The 16,160-nt window shown below is 45.0% G+C and overlaps 2 protein-coding genes across 2 annotated transcripts; one reads left to right on the forward strand and one right to left on the reverse strand.

The window, feature by feature from the left end:
• Positions 1–115: 115 nt before the first annotated feature.
• On the reverse strand, positions 116–3,815 carry LOC147219591 (fibrinogen C domain-containing protein 1-like). Its single transcript, XM_086171375.1, has 7 exons — positions 3,793–3,815; positions 2,848–3,541; positions 1,883–2,105; positions 1,678–1,806; positions 941–1,157; positions 335–530; positions 116–262 (listed from the first exon to the last, which is right to left on the reverse strand). Exons 2-7 carry the CDS (start codon positions 3,436–3,438, stop codon positions 116–118), a joined length of 1,503 nt encoding a protein of 500 aa, XP_086027501.1. The 5' UTR covers positions 3,439–3,541; positions 3,793–3,815.
• Positions 3,816–7,884: 4,069 nt separating this feature from the next.
• LOC147219592 (pro-opiomelanocortin-like) lies at positions 7,885–9,943 on the forward strand. The gene is made up of 3 exons (XM_086171332.1): positions 7,885–7,956; positions 8,328–8,442; positions 9,235–9,943. The coding sequence occupies exons 1-3, from the start codon at positions 7,925–7,927 to the stop codon at positions 9,739–9,741; spliced, it is 654 nt and encodes a 217-aa protein (XP_086027458.1). The 5' UTR covers positions 7,885–7,924; the 3' UTR covers positions 9,742–9,943.
• Positions 9,944–16,160: the final 6,217 nt, after the last annotated feature.

Consider the following 16,160-nt stretch of genomic DNA (forward strand, 5'->3'; position numbering starts at 1 on the left):
ATCGCTAACTATGTTAGCTTCACACAAGGACTCACCCGAAACGCAAAAACACCCATCTTGCTCGCGATCAAGATTTGAATTCTTGTCACAAATTGTGAATCTGCACAGTCAGCGTTTACGGCGACCGGCGTGGCCTGAAGTTGCGCGGGCGTATCATCATGGAAACAGCCTTCAGGGAGTAGAAGTCGGACCCCTTCCAGGAGAACCAGACGATGCCGTCGGGGCCGAGCAGGTTCTGGGCCTTGAGCGAGTAGCGACCCCCCTGGGGGAAAAGCACAAATATCGCCGCCTCATCGAGGATTTCAACACCGCAAATGGGTTTTCGGTCTCCCACCTTGTAGTAGACGCCGTTGAGGTTTGCGTAGAAGCACTGGTGGAACCACCAGCCGGCGTGGCTGATCTCGGCGCAGACGTCGCCGGTGTCCGGCGTGCTGAAGGCCCGCAGGTTGTGGTACCAGCCGAAGGAATCCTCCGCCGTGCCGCTGAAGCCCGAGACGTGGAGGCGAAACCGGCCGGCCTCGTCCTCCACCCTGCAAGCGGCAGGGGAATTGAAAATATTTTTAAAAAATGTGGTGAAACTGGCCTCTGTCTATTGGCAGAAAATGGAAATCATGTAAAAGCGTGCAAAACGACATGAAAATGAAAGAAAGACGATGATAACAGGGAAGACGGTGACATTAAGCTTCAGTAAAAGGGGTAATGACGAGACCAAATAAAATGAATTGTAAAAATGTGTCGTATTTTAATGTTTATTGTAAGTTAAAATGATCCAAAAGTGTTGATGGTGGGTTGATAACAGTTTATGGGAGGCTCTTAAAGGCTCGCGTTTTCTCTAGATCTGTAAATACTGATATCGAATGATCACATTTGCGGAAATTCACTTTTCACGCCGGGTCTTGGAACCAAAAGTGCTCTGTCCTGCCGGTAGTGTCTGCAGTACCTGAAGCTGTGGTAGAAGGCGTGCCTGTGTCCGAGTCCCCAGTCCTGCAGCTGGATCCTCAGGCTGTAGTGGCCCTGGTTGGACAGCATGTGGAGCTGCTGGTTCCCCAGCCAGTGTTCCCCTCGCGCCTCGCCAAAGCCGTCCCGGTACTCCGACCAGCCGCGGTTGAAACTAACCGAACCGTCGCGCCGCCGTTGGAACACCGTCCAACCGCCCCCTAACACACACACACACACACACACACACACACACACACACACGGGACCAAAAGTATTTTGGTATATGAACGTCAGTGACGTCCCATTCCGAATCCATGGAGTTCAACATGACGTGGGTCCATTCTTTGCAGCTGAAACTGTTTCAACGCTTGTGTCTTGCTGTCTCTGACCTTCTCTCCAAAACATCTAACATGTGCTGTTCCTCTGATGGACTCCTTCCTGATCCTCTCCATCCTGGTCACTCCCAAAGAGAACCTCAACATCTTCATCTCTGCAACCTCTAGTTCTGCCTGCTGTCTTTTGGTCATTGTAGGTTCCCATGGAATTCTCCAAAATGCTGGAAATTTCACAAGTGGATGCGTCGCACATCTGATCGCAGCTCCACTCTGGAAGCTCTCACAAATATTTGAAAAAAAAGTCTGCATGCCGAGGCGCTTGATTTTATACACCTGTGGGCGTGGAAGCGATGGAAACACCTGATTTCCATTATCGGGACGGGTGAGCCGACACTTTTCTCACCTTCCGTGTCCATGTCGCAGTAGACGGGTCGCGGGCCGCCCGGCGACAGCGTGATGGCGTAGACTCCGGAGCGCCGCACGCCGCTGTGGTACAGGGACGCGCAATCCGACGGACAGGAAGTTGGGAGGTCTGGCGAGGGCGGACGTGTTGTTAACCCTCCGCTAAGACGGACGCGTCATCGCGCGGCGGCGGTTTGAGGAGCTACCTGGGGTTAGCAGGGCGTCACGCATGCTAAGCGGCCGCGCGAGGATGCAGGTGGTTCCCCGGGTCATGTGCTGCACGGCGGTGGTGAGGTTGCGCAGGTGCGCCCGCAGGTGGCGCAGCAGGGCGGCGTGCACGTGGAGCAGCGCGCTCGACTCGGCGCGCCGCAGCCCCAGGGAGCGCAGGCGGGGGTCGGAGGTCGAGTTCCAGCCGGCGGCCGGACGGCTCTGAGAGAGGGAATTAAACATTCGGTTCTGTTATCGGGAAAATACGGCCGGAACTCGCCTCCGTTTCCATAGAAACAAATAATTTCCTCATCCGGAGCGAGAACCTGGAGAACATGAGAACGTGGAACCTCCTGCTAGGGTTTTTTATTTTCCTCGAATTAACGTGCTTTTTGTTGCCATGGTAACACAAAAGGCTTGTGCACGTTTTTGTTATTGTTTTTTTTTTTTTTTTCTGGATGTCTTTCGGAGCCGCCAGAGGTAGAAGTCCATCCATGTTTTCAAGAATAAAACAAACAAATAAAGGAGCCGCTTCGCATCTGGGCCACCGAGGGAAACACACACACACGCACACACACACACACACACACACACACACACCTCTGGCTAATCCTGTTAGCAGGTAGCGGGGTTAAGGAGGACTCAGAGCGATAAACATGGAGCGTTGCCATCATTATTGGCTGCACTCACAACATTAGTTGAGCTGCAGATGCAGATTGCTAATATCATTATTATCATTATTATTATTATTATTATTATTATTATTATTATTATTATTATTATTATTATTATTATTAATAATAATAATAATCATCCTCTGCAAGTGGGCGGAGGTTTCACCCAGACAGGCCAGCAGGTCGTCCAGGATTGGCTCCGCCCCCTCCAGATTGGCTCCACCCCCTCCAGGATTGGCTCCGCCCCCTCCATTCGGTGAACGCGTGAATACATAAAGCTCCTCCTGCACCTGCATCTCCAGGACCTTGACCCTCTGGCTCCTCAGCTCGTCCTGCGCCTCGGACAAGGTCTTCCTCAGCCCCTCCAGACGCTCCTTGCCGTCCAGGTTCTCGCGGCGCCGCCGGCGAACGTCGCCGCCGCAGCGGAACATGTCCGGGCAGCGTTCCTGCGGCGTCTCCATCAGCCGGCACGTCCCGTTAGACGCCATCCGGCCGCCGTTGTCGGCGCAGTGCGGCGTGGAAACGCCCGCCGTCCGGTCGGGGCTCCCGGCGGCGCCGATTCCAGAGCGCGTTCCCTCTTGGTCGGTCGCCGGGTGCCAGTCGGCGTCCTCGTAGTCGTCCTGGTCGGCGTCCAGCCCGCGCCGGGCGGTCTCGGCGTTCTCCTCGGGGACGTCCCTGCCGCCGTGCTCGTTGGCGTCCAACGCGTAGCTTTCGCCGAGCGCGTCGGGACGGACGGCGTCGTCGTGTCCGACGTCCGGGTGTTCGTCGGAGCAGGAGAAATCGCCGGAGACGAGGACGGCGAGGACGAGGGCGGCGAGGACGAGGACGGGCGGCGGGTTCGTCCTGGCCATGAAGGCCGGCGACCCCGGGCGCTCCAACATGGCGGCCCGGCTCGCTTTCACCCGCGGGACGGTATTTTGGCGGCTCGCGGCTCCACAGACGCCTCGGTTTTCAATTTCCAGTGTCCGAACAAGCGCCGGTTACCTGGGAAACGAGTGGATGACGGAAAGAAAAAAAAAAAGAACATTTTTCAGACAATAAGAATAAATTATATACCCCAAAAATTATTTTTTTCAGATTCAATCCGAAGATAACAGAACAGAATATATCGAATTAAATCAATAAATGAAAGAGAACTGTTAGAACACAAAAGCCATGCAGCAAATGAATATTCAAAATGAAATTCGTATAAAAAATATTCAAGATACAATTAAAGACGTTAACGTTCTGCTCACCTGCCACCGCCGCGATAATCCTGGGGATTGCAGGCCGCCGCCCTGAAGGGATATTATGGGATTACAGTAACACGGCGACAGCCAATGAAAGAGAGCCGATGAGATTAACTGGATTTCACCGAGCGAAACCGAATTCTATTTATTTGTTTACGTTTTTACGCCTTCGCTTATCCCTGCAGCGTCTCAGCAGGTGATGATAACCTTTACTTTTGTTGCCGTTTTCCCTCCGTCATCATCCAGGTGTTTCTGTGCGTTCAGGGCGGCAGGAAGACCCTTCCCTAGAAAACATATCGTCATGGTGCAAAGACCGGCGTGTTTGTTGCCATGGCGACTGCTTTTTTTGAAATCCATTTAGCCTTTCCAGGGTCAAAGGAAAGGAACGGAGCCTTTGACGAGGAGGCCTTCAACCCCCCCCCCCCCCTCCAGTCCACTTAGATCCACTCTCCCGAAGTCCAGGCGAGGGGGAGGGAGGCGGAGCCAGAGGTCAGAGGTCAGAGGTTTTATGTCACCTGTCGGCAAAAGCCAAGGTGGCTTGAACGGTCAGATTCATGGACAGATTCATTCATTCATGCATTCATTCATTCATTCATGCGTTCATTTATTCATTCATGCAGTCATGCGTTCATGCATTCATACATGCATTCATTTATGCATTCTTTCATTCATGCATTCTTTCATTCAATCATTCATTCATTCATGTATTCATTCTTTCATTCATTCATTCATTCATTCATTCATTCATTCATGCATTCATTCAATCATGCAGTCATGCGTTCATGCATGCATTCATTCATTCGTTCATTCATTTATGCATCCATGCATTCATACAATCATCAAAGAATACATTCATTCATCCACAGAATTATTAAACCAGTCATTTGATCATTCATTCATGGATTCATCCCTTAAACAAGTCATCCATTTCTTAAACCGATCGTCCCCTAAATCATCTATCAAACCATCCGTCATCCAAAGATTCATCCATTCATCAAAACATTCATTCATGCATTTATTCATCCCTTAAACTATTCATCCATCCATCATCCAACCATTCATCCATCCATCCAACACTTAAACCAGTCATTCATTTCTTAAACCAGGACTCCTTTGAAAAAGAGGTTTCTAATCTCAATGGGACTTTCCTGGTTTAATGAAGGAGAAATGAATAAAAAAACTATCGTCCCTTAAATCATCCATCCATCATCCATCATCCATCATCCATCATCCATCCATCCATCCATCCATCCATCCATCCATCCATCCATCATCTATCCATCATCCATCATCCCTCCATCCTCCAGGTTCCACCCTTCCGTCCCTCCATCCCCCCGTCTCTCTGAGCACTGAGTTTCCTGCAGCCTCTTGTCGTTCCCTCTGCTCCTAAAAGAAGGTTGGACTCGCTGGTCCGCTGGGTTTTCATCTGTTTTTTTTTTCCCTTTTCTTTAAATGTGGAAACGCGTCTCTGTAATGGAGGGAACGGAGGCTGAAGGTCAGCGACGCCGCTAATGGCTCCATGTTTACCTTCTCCGCTTCTCCATTAGACCGAAAAAAAGAAACAGACGTTTCTGCGAAGGTCTGAGCTTATCGATTCGCCGCGGGGGGGAAACACAGGAAGTTGAGCAAACTCGGGGGAAGTTCTCCGACTCCTGTTCCGACCGGCCGCTTTTGGTTCTCCAGAGCTGAGGGTCGCGACATTTAAAACCTCGAGAATTCTAGAATCTCCCGTTACCTTTGAGGGGAACCTCGGGGAACTTGGACCCCGAGAACGTTTGCGTCCGGGAACCTGGAGTCCAGGAGTCCAAATTGCCACGGCGGGAACACTGAGAACGTAGATTTGTGTCAGAATATCCGATTTCTGGAGAACGTGTCCGTTCGTGGCGTTCCCATCGATCCCTGCAGCTCTGATAAAATAAAACAAAATAAAAGCGAGTGTTAATAAATTAAAGTAAAACATAAAAGTATCATGACAGAATGAAATATATTTAACATTCAAACAAAAGTGGCGAAAAATAAAACTGATAGATGTATTAAAATAAAGTATATTTTAAATACAATAAAAGTAATATAATAGAATATATCATAAATAAAAGTGACAAAAAAATACAAGGGAGGAAAATTATTTTAAATAAAATATATTTCAAATAAAATAAAAGCAATGTCATAGACTAAAATATAAAAAAAAAGTGACAAAAAATAAAAGGGAGGAAAATTATATTCAAATAAGATATATTTCAAATAAAATAAAAGCACTGTAATAGAATAATATATATAAAAAAAAATTGACAAAAAATACAAGGAAGGAAAAGTATTGTGAATAAAATGTATTTCAAATAAATTGAAAGTATCATGACAGACTAAAATACTTTTAAAAAATGAAACAAAAGTGATGAAGGAAAAATGTATTAAAAGAAAATATATTTCAAATTAAAAAAAAGCAATGTAATAGACTAAAATATATAAAAAAAATAATAAGTGACAAATAATAAAAGGGAGGAAAATTATATTACAATAAAATATATCTTAATAAAATAAAAGCACTGTAATAGAATGAAATATAAAAAAAATAGTAAGAGACAAAAAATAAAAGGGAGGAAAAACATAAAGAAATAAAATATTTCAAAGTAAAAGTAATGAAAAAGAATAAAATTAATTTTCCCAATTTTAACAAAAGTGATGAAAAATCAATGTATAAAAAAAAAAGACATTTAAACTATGATAACCACAATAAAAATGTTAAAATATAGAATGAAAGTAATGAAATAAAAAAAAAATTAAAACGAGATTAAAATTTTCCCAATTTTAACAAAAGTGATGAAAAATCAATGTATAAAAAAAAAAGACATTTAAACTATGATAACCACAATAAAACTGTTAAAATATAGAACGAAAGTAATGAAATAAAAAAAAAATTAAAACAGGATTAAAATGAGTCCACATGTAAACGTTCCTCCGGGACGAAAACTAAGTCACGGAAAATGACCTTTTCACGCCGATCAGCCTTTATTTCCCGTGCTGACCCATCGGTCACGCCGCCGCCAAACACAACGGCGGGCGCCGTGGCGGCGGCGTAACCGGAGCCTGCGGCCCCCGGGGGCCTCGGCCAGACGCCCCGGTGCTAATCCACCTTCCAAGCTGCTGCGGCGTCCAGGTGGAAAAACCATCCGTCCATTCGACCTCCAATCTTTCCATTCCGGCCAAAGAGACGGGAAAACGCGGGTTGGATCTGAAGGGCGTTCAAATACAGACAGCAACAACAAAACACGCAAAATAAACACAAATAATAGCATTTAGCACATTTTTACAATAATAATTACTACCGTGATTGATTTTTTCTTCTCTATTATTCATCTTTCTCTGGTACAGCCGCTGTTTGGAAAAAAAAAAAGGATTTGCTGCACGTGTTTGTCGATATTACCGATATGTATGGAAATAAAAGACAATATATATATATATATATATATATATATTGTTATATCATTATTAGCTATGCCTATAGCTAATAAGGATTGAACATTATTATTATTATGAAGAAATGATAACAACAACAACAACAACAATAATAATAATAATAATAATAATAATAATAATGATGATAATAATAACTACTATCTGTGTCTCACACTGATACAAATATTACTCCATAAAATGTTATACATTCTTGATTCATTACAAATCAACTGCGAGCCTTTTATTATTTTAATATTGATTATTATGGTTTACATCTTAAGAAAACCCCAAAATCCTATCACAAAATATTAGAATATAATGAAAAAGTAATTCAAATTTTTTTTAATTGCATTACAGAAGATTTTATCACAATATTCTAATTTTCTGAGACAGTCCTGCATATCCAACACAGCTACTGATGATAATAATAATAATATAGTTTTTTAAAGTTTACTTTTTAAACGTTTAAACGGGTTATTCTGTGACGGTGATGAACGGTGGAACAAGGTGACGAGGAGCTTTCAGGTCATGATGTCACCGTGTGTGTGTGTGTGTGTGTGTGTGTGTGTGTGTGTGTGTGTGTCCTTGACGGGCAGGATATAAAAAAGGGGCTGATCTGTCAAAGGGTACAAAAGGTGTGCAGGAGCACCAGATCTCTCCATCCAGAAGACCAGAAAGAGCGGAGATGGAGGGACGCCAGAGGGACGGGATGGTGTGGTGAGAATATTAGTTTTTGAGATAATCTCTATTTATTTAATCCCCCGTCGCATGCATTTTGCTTTTTTTTGTTTTTTTTTAAATGCAATAATAATACTATATTAAAATTAAAATGAATTCGTTTGAGCTTTTTGTGTTATTTGCATGATTGATTGTAACAAAATCTGAAAATAATTCCCCCTATAAAAAAAAAAAATCACGTAAATTTGTGGCTTTTATTTCGCGATACGTTTCTATTCTGCTCCTTTTTTTAGCTTTATTTCAATCTACCCTTATGGCTTTTGTTTATTTCCCTGTTTACGTTCTCGTCGGCGGGCTAAATGGCGTTTTTTGCGGCGAAGCAGATCAAACTGTCTGTGATTGGCCGACAGGAGGATGCTTCCCGTGTGGCTATTGGCTGGGGTTATGGTGGGCGGGGCCAGCGGGTCGGGCCAGTGCTGGGTGCATCCCAGCTGCCAGGACCTGGACTCTGAAAGCAGCATGATGGTAAAACACTCGCTCTTTTTTTTTTAACCCATGAAATGGATTTTCTCGCTTTAATTTCATCCGGTTATATGGAATTAAATCTATATCATAGCACGAATCTGACAACTCGTGGTGATTATAGTTATTTATATCATCTAGTTGTATCTCCCGTCCTCGTACGAGGACACTTTTTTATTATAAACTTGGACGGATTGAGGCTAGACATGTGGCTTTGGGGAGAAAAGAACAAGGTCAACTATGATTCCTATCGCTAATAATGATATTAACATTATTATTACTCGCTGTTAGCACTCGTTGCGATGAGAGAGCAGCACGACTACGATCACAAAGATTAATAATGATAATACCACAACTAGAACGACAACCATGACAGCAGTTCCGAACAACACAGCTACTACGACTGATAGCAATAATAAAAAAGATATAATAGAACACTTATTTTACGTTTACTTTTTAAAAGCTTAGCCCTCCTATTATGTTAAGGGTCAATTTGACCCATTTCACCCATTGACCCAATGGGTCAAATTGACCCTTAACATAACGGGAGGGTTAAAAGTGAAAACCGGTGGTTTGGTTGCTCGATCACTTCCTGTTAACAAGCGATAAAACAGAACCAAAACGCCCAAACAAACACAAAAAACACGCGACGCCCATTTTGTTTACGACAAGGGGGAAAAAACCGACAAACGTCCCGTTTAGCTTCTCCGATTGTAGCTTCTTCTATAGCGTCGCCGCGGAAACCGCTGGAAAAGCAGAAAATTGACCTCCCGCCGCCTTCCCCCCCCCCCGCAGGAGTGCGTGGAGCTTTGCCGCGCCGACGTCAACGCCGAGACGCCCGTCGTCCCGGGCGACGACCACCTCCGGCCTCCTCCCGAACCCGAGTCCACGCCGTCCACCTCCCAGGCCAAGCGCTCCTACTCCATGGAGCACTTCCGCTGGGGGAAGCCCGTCGGGCGGAAACGCCGCCCCATCAAGGTCTACACCTCCAACGGCGTCGGGGAGGAGTCCGCCGAGGTTTACCCCGGCGAGATGAGGAGGCAGCTGGCCGAGGAGGCGATGGCGGCGGCGGCGGCGGCGGCGGACGAGGATAAGGAGCAGGGGGTTTCGCAGGAGGTGGCGCCCGGCGGCGCCCACCAGAAGAAGAATGGCGCGTACCAGATGAAGCACTTCCGCTGGAGCGACCCCCCGGCGAGCAAGCGCTACGGCGGCTTCATGCGCAGCTGGGACGAGCACAGCCAGAGGCCGCTGCTCACGCTCTTCAAGAACGTCATCAACAAAGATGGACAGCAGCAGAAGTGACGGGGAGGCGGGGGTCGCCGCGAGCGCCGAGAGGAAACGCCGCCAAAATAGCAAATTTGCATCGAAGAAAAAGATCCGCCCGGATCCTCCTTCGATAAACGACCCTATTTATTTATTTCGGGGTTACCGTCGTTGATCCGAGACGACCGGTGAGTCCCGGAGAGGGAGCCTGTCGGCGAATGAGGGAAGGAATGTTTTAATATTCGATGCTGTAAATAGTTGTAAATGAAAATATAAACGTTGTTTGCAAGCAAAAAAATAAAAAATAAACAGACCTCGGTTTGTTTTTTCTGACCGTCGGATGCCAGAAAGAAGGGCGTCCGGCTTCGAATCCGCCGCTTCGAAGGTTCCTTTACTCGCTGGAGTAAAATAAAACACAGCGTCATCTGCATTAAAAAAAAAAAAAAAAATGAATGAATGAATTTTAATAAATTAAATGTAATTTTAATAATTATTAATTAATAATGATTCATAATTATAATAGTTAATATGAATTCATTAATATGAATTAATATTTAGTATTTTTTTAAATACATTTAAATTTAATACATTTAAAAAAAAAAGTAGTTTCCTCGGCACCTCTGTGAACATCAAAAATAAACAAACAAATAAATATATATGTAACAATAAATTACCGTGCAGAATCGTGCAGGTTGTAAGTAATTTACAGACATTTATAGACAAAATATTACACTCGGCGATGAGGGGTTTGCTTGGAATCGAGGATTCGGACGAAGGGGTTTCGCCACCGGAAAGTGAGACGAAAAGTGAGTCTTACTGACAGGCGGAGGTGGGGTTTGAAAAATAATCCAACGCCAAAAATGCTCCAGAAAAGAAAGATCATTTGTTTTACATAAAACACAAAAAAGTCAGTCTCGCGTGACGTTTGGAGCAAAAAAAAACAAACAAAAAAAAAATGCTCTTCCTCGGATGTTTACCGGAGATGTGGCGCCATTTTTTAAAGAGAATGATCATGAGATTGATTCCCTCCCTTTTTTTTGTTATATTATAACAATATAACATTATTTTCACAATTTTTCGAGAGGCAATTCACAAACGGACAGACACGGGGACGCAAAAACATCCTGGATCGAAGGACTTCAGTGTACGGTGTAAAATATCCAGAAGACACATGGGAATCAGACCAACAAAGCAAACTAATATAGACAAAATATACTGCTCCAAAAAATAAAGGGAACACTTGAACAACACAATGTAACTCCAAGTCCATCCCACTTGTGTGAAATCATAGTGTCCACTCAGGAAGCAACACAGATTCATTTGGACTTGTTTTAAGGACATTACATCAAAGTTGGATCAGCCTGGAGTTTGTTTTTACACTTTAATTTGGAGTGTGATTCCTAATCCAGACCTCCATGGGTTGATACAATTGATCATTTTTGTGTGATTTTGTTGTCAGCACATTCAACTGTATAAAGAGCAAAGTATTTCATCAGAATATTTCATTCATTTAGATCGAGGATGTGTTTTTTAAGTGTTCCCTTTATCTTTTTGAGCAGTGTATATATATATATATATATATGGACAATCCCAGATGGACAATCCAGAATGACACCTCCAATTTTCTACTTCTTCTCTGAACGAGGGTGACGGAAAACGGTCTTTCGGGTGAAAAAAGGCGTCGGCCCAACGGAGGCCCGACTCGGGACCAGGAGGGCGTCGGGTTCGGTATTTTATTCAAATGTTTCCGGAGGAAATAGTTGGTATCTTTTGCAACATACAACATCCCGTCATCTGCATAGAAGCGTAGATCCGAGAGCAGCTGTGCGATTTCCAGGACAGGGGAAGGGAAGAAAGAAAGCCCAGATTGTTTCACTTCGTGCTCTTTGTTCATCTGCCGTGAAAAAAAGAGACACGCTTGATCGCTGAAGCGATGCCGACGACGGCTTTCGGCGCGAAAAGCTGGGAAAAAAAAAAAAAGGTCATCTGAGGATTGCGAGTTCCGTCGACTCCACATGCAAATTGCTCGATCCAAAATAGAAGGGTCTCTTTTGTTGCTTTGTCACGACTTCATCTGTTTATTTTTTTTCCAAAATCGGAAAAATGGTTCCAAGCTGCGTATTGAAATTAAAATTAAAGTCTTTAGAATTGAATGAACCCCGCTAAAAACCTTTTAATTAAACAGTATACATAAATCTACACTGATATAATGTATTTCTGCAAAAATTTGTCAAGTCAGCTTCATATATGCTCATATCTTAAAACAAAAATCATAAATGTGCAATACTTGTATTTACAAATTAGAAATGACGTGACTTTCCAAATTCATGTATAGAAAGATTGAGAAACACAAAACGACACGTATCATTTGCCGTCCAGACAGACGAGGAAATGACAGGAACATGTTTTATTGTCCAAATAAAGGGCGATTCTTTTTGCAGCCTGAAGGGGAAACAAACAACCACGACAAAGTCCACAACAGCAACACTGAAAATCAATGCTAGCAAGACGACGGAGATGCTGATTGTCCCGGCAGCACCGGCGGACATACAAGTTGTTGACGTGGAGATGGTAGAGGAGTGCAGATACCTGGGTGTTCCACCTTCTGAGGTCTGAAGACTAAAAGCACAACCAAACCTTATGTGTCTATTCAAAAAGAGAATCAAATGACTCTTTACTTTCTGGTTGAGATTCGATGAAGAAACGGTGATAAACGCAACCATCTGCATGGATGAGACCTCCCTGAAAGTGCTGGCGTTGATTTCCATAGAGACACTTTGCATCAGCAGCTCCATGCTCCAGTGCTCTGGGACTCTTTATAGTCCTGACACTTGGACCCTGGATGACTGACAGCCGTCCTTCATCACAAATCCTCCTCATCACAAACATGACGCGGGTCTCCGTCCTCATCTGGACTCTCCTCTGCTGCTGCTTCACAGGTAAAGTCCAGAGAGTCCACCTCCTCTCCTCTCTCAACATCACTATGTGTGAGATGAAGCCCGCAAAGCCGTGGAGTCTCTTTCACTTTGTGTGTCTGTATCCTCAGAGTCCAGAGGTCAGGTCACACTGACTCAGCCTGCAGCAAAGAGCTCTGCTCCAGGAGACACCGTCTCCATCTCCTGTACGACCAGTCAGGACGTTTACCCTGATAGCTATGGTCCGAGATTAGCCTGGTACCAACAGAAAGAAGGACAAGTTTCTAAACTCCTCATCTACCTTGCTACAACTCGAGCATCAGGAATTCCAGATCGTTTTTCAGGCAGCGGATCAAACTCTAACTTCACTCTGACCATCGGAGGAGTCCAGGCTGAAGATGCAGCAGTTTATTACTGTCAGACTGCATATAACATCAACAGTCAGAGGATGTTCACACAGTGAAAAAGCGTCGTACAAAAACCCCCTCAGTCAGACTGAAGTGAAAGTGAAGTGTCTGCTGCTGCAGCTGGAGCATCACTTCCACACACCAGGTCTTCATCATGACACTCCTGGAAGGGTTTTATATCACACACAAATGTAGCTGCAGGGTTTCCCGTTTCAATGACTCTCTCTTTGAGTCCAGTCTTTTCCAGCCACAAAGTGCTTCTCAGTGAAATCAATTCAAGAGGAAACAAACAGAAAGGGATAGAAAAGTCATAATAAAAGACCTCGAGGCTCCAGAACTGAACTTTAAGGAACTCTGCATTACATACAGCAACAGTACAAAAGGCTAATATTTAGGTGCATCGAATGCTGAAAACATTCTCTCAAAGTTCATGTAGAACAATAACCTGGATGATCCATCACAAAACGGAGCTTCCTGACTGTCACTGAATGAAAATGTCAAACATCTAGTCTACCAAACCTTGCACCTGCAGGTTGACCTCCAATGTTGAAGAGACGGACCTGAATTCAGCAGGCCGATGTGCCCGAAGTTCACTTGACAAGCTCTAAAACTTGTAAAGATCCTCTTTATGTATCCTTAAAACTGATGAAGACAAAAAGTGTTCAGGAAACAACAGTGTCATCAGCATACATCAGGATTTGGACCTCTGGGTCATCAGTTCTTCTGTGGCTTCAGGAGTGACTGGACTGAAACATATTGATCCACAGTCAGTCACAGCAGTGGACAAAGAATATTACTAAGGGGGCTGTTTTCCAGGATCCAAGAAAGCGACAGGGTGTTGTGCAAACATGAACTCTATGAGCAGCAGGAAGATTCACGACAATAAATGCACGGTGACAGTCAAACATCTTGAGCTTCAGACCTTTGAAACTGGCAAATGCGTATGTGTGGAGCGGTGAGGAGGACACAGCAGGACATGTTGAGGACAGCTCCAGCTGACTGACTCTGTGTTTGCATACATGTCCTGCCCCTCCGCTCCCAGCTGTTAAGAGCTCCAGACCTTTCAGAAGCAGCGACACACCGGCAGCACCATGATGAAGTCACTGATCCTCCAGCTGGCCACCCTGGGGCTCCTCGTCCAGGGTGAGACTCTCCTCCGGAGACGTTGCTCCAGGTTCACCGCCATCAAGTTCCGATGCCGAGCAGGAACACCCAAACGAGCGGCATCCACCTTGGAGAAACGGTGCTCCTTTATTGCCACGTCCGTCAATTTGTCCTCTAAAATCTTGTTTTGCAGGTTCATCCGGGGAGGTTATCCTGACTCAGGCTGGACCTCCGCCTGCTGCTCCAGGAGAGACCGTCTCCATGAGATGTAAAGCAAGTACAGGAGTTAGCAATTACCTGCACTGGTACCTGCAGAAACCTGGAGAAGCTCCAAAGCTTCTAATTCATTATGCCTCGAACCGTTTCTCTGGAGTGTCTGATCGTTTTAGTGGGAGTCGGTCTGGGAATGACTTCACTCTGACCATCAGCAGAGTCCAGACTGAAGATGCAGGAGTTTATTATTGTCAGCAGGGTTACAGCTCACCGTTCACACAGTGATACAACGTCGTACAAAAACCTCCCTCAGCTAAAGAGGAACTGATGAAGCCGCAACAACATTCTGGATTGTAGCATTCTAGTTATTAATAGAAATAAATTCAAATGATTTCTTTTCTACTCATGAGAGAGTTCAGTGAGCCTCCTTCAGAGTCCAATCCTGAAATGAAAGAAAATACCTGATCTTCACGCCAAAGACTTTCCTGGTGTTTAAACAACAAGTCCTCTGGGACAAAAGTCGCGTGGAGCAGATCTAACGAAACAGTGATCCATCACATTATCGGGGACAATGACAAGATCGATAAATAACATGAACATTGGAGCAGATTTCCAAAATATACCACCCTGTCTGAAGGGGAGACACAGCAGGAAATGACAGTGTCATCAGCATACAAGGGTAGAATTGGGAGCTTTTGGACTCGGTCGTGTGAATTTCTAGAGGGAACCCTGGGATACACCTCTGCACATGTTCAGCACTGAAGCATCTTAGCGGCGACTGTCAACAGGGAACTCTTTCCAAGAAGTCTAAGAGTGGGAGGACTGACAACAGCCTCCTCTCAGCCTCTGCATGACCCTGCAGGATCTAAGCAGCTCCTTCAGCCAAAGACTGTTGCATCCTGGCCGCAAGAAGGAACGCCACTGCAGGTCCTTCATCCCATCGGCCGTCAGACTGTTCAATGCAACGAGCGCATAAAGCTCAGTGCAGATGCTGCTCACAAACATCTCAAAACACTCTTTGTTGCTCACGACCTCCACGAGCACTACCTCCAGCTCTACTTAGCACTGTTATCCATGAAATATTGATATCTACACATTCTCCAGGACACCTGGCTCATCATGTCTCTTTCAGGATCCTCATCCCTTCTGTACACCTGCTGCTTCTATCACCGTTCTCTGCACAAGGACCTTCTTTTCTGTCTCCTCAGATGTTAATTAGATTTTTTTTTGATGTTCATATCATACACCATCTTGTTCCTTGGTATCTATATCCTATATTTGCATATATTGCACCTCCCTGAAAGTGCTGGCCGGAGTCAGGCGTTGATTTCCATAGAGACACTTTGCATCAGCAGCTCCATGCTCCAGTGCTCTGGGACTCTTTATAGTCCTGACACTTGGACCCTGGATGACTGACAGCCGTCCTTCATCACAAATCCTCCTCATCACAAACATGACGCGGGTCTCCGTCCTCATCTGGACTCTCCTCTGCTGCTGCTTCACAGGTAAAGTCCAGAGAGTCCACCTCCTCTCCTCTCTCAACATCACTATGTGTGAGATGAAGCCCGCAAAGCCGTGGAGTCTCTTTCACTTTGTGTGTCTGTATCCTCAGAGTCCAGAGGTCAGTTCACGGTGACTCAGCCTGCAGCAAAGAGCTCTGCTCCAGGAGACACCGTCTCCATCTCCTGTAGGACCAGTCAGGATGTGTACTCTGATATCTTCGGACCGAGATTAGCCTGGTACCAACAGAAAGAAGGACAAGTTCCAAAACTCCTCATTCATAGGGCTGCAACTCGAGAATCAGAATTTCCAGATCGTT

The sequence above is a fragment of the Fistularia commersonii genome, chromosome 24, assembly GCF_037954325.1.
Source record: "Fistularia commersonii isolate RoL2024-O1a breed Wild chromosome 24, RoL_Fcom_v1.0, whole genome shotgun sequence".
In the NCBI taxonomy this organism is placed as follows: domain Eukaryota; kingdom Metazoa; phylum Chordata; class Actinopteri; order Syngnathiformes; family Fistulariidae; genus Fistularia; species Fistularia commersonii.

Bases quoted from the DNA above. Each gene is read 5' to 3' on its own strand.
- LOC147219591 (XM_086171375.1), bottom strand. From the start codon at position 3,438: ATGTTGGAGCGCCCGGGGTCGCCGGCCTTCATGGCCAGGACGAACCCG. The intron at 2,106-2,847 runs GTGCAGGAGGAG...TCCCTCTCTCAG, and splicing joins TCAAGGTCCTGGAGATGCAG to AGCCGTCCGGCCGCCGGCTG. The intron at 1,807-1,882 runs GTAGCTCCTCAA...CGCCCTCGCCAG, and splicing joins TGACGCCCTGCTAACCCCAG to ACCTCCCAACTTCCTGTCCG.
- LOC147219592 (XM_086171332.1), top strand. From the start codon at position 7,925: ATGGAGGGACGCCAGAGGGACGGGATGGTGTG. The intron at 7,957-8,327 runs GTGAGAATATTA...ATTGGCCGACAG, and splicing joins CAGAGGGACGGGATGGTGTG to GAGGATGCTTCCCGTGTGGC. The intron at 8,443-9,234 runs GTAAAACACTCG...CCCCCCCCGCAG, and splicing joins ACTCTGAAAGCAGCATGATG to GAGTGCGTGGAGCTTTGCCG.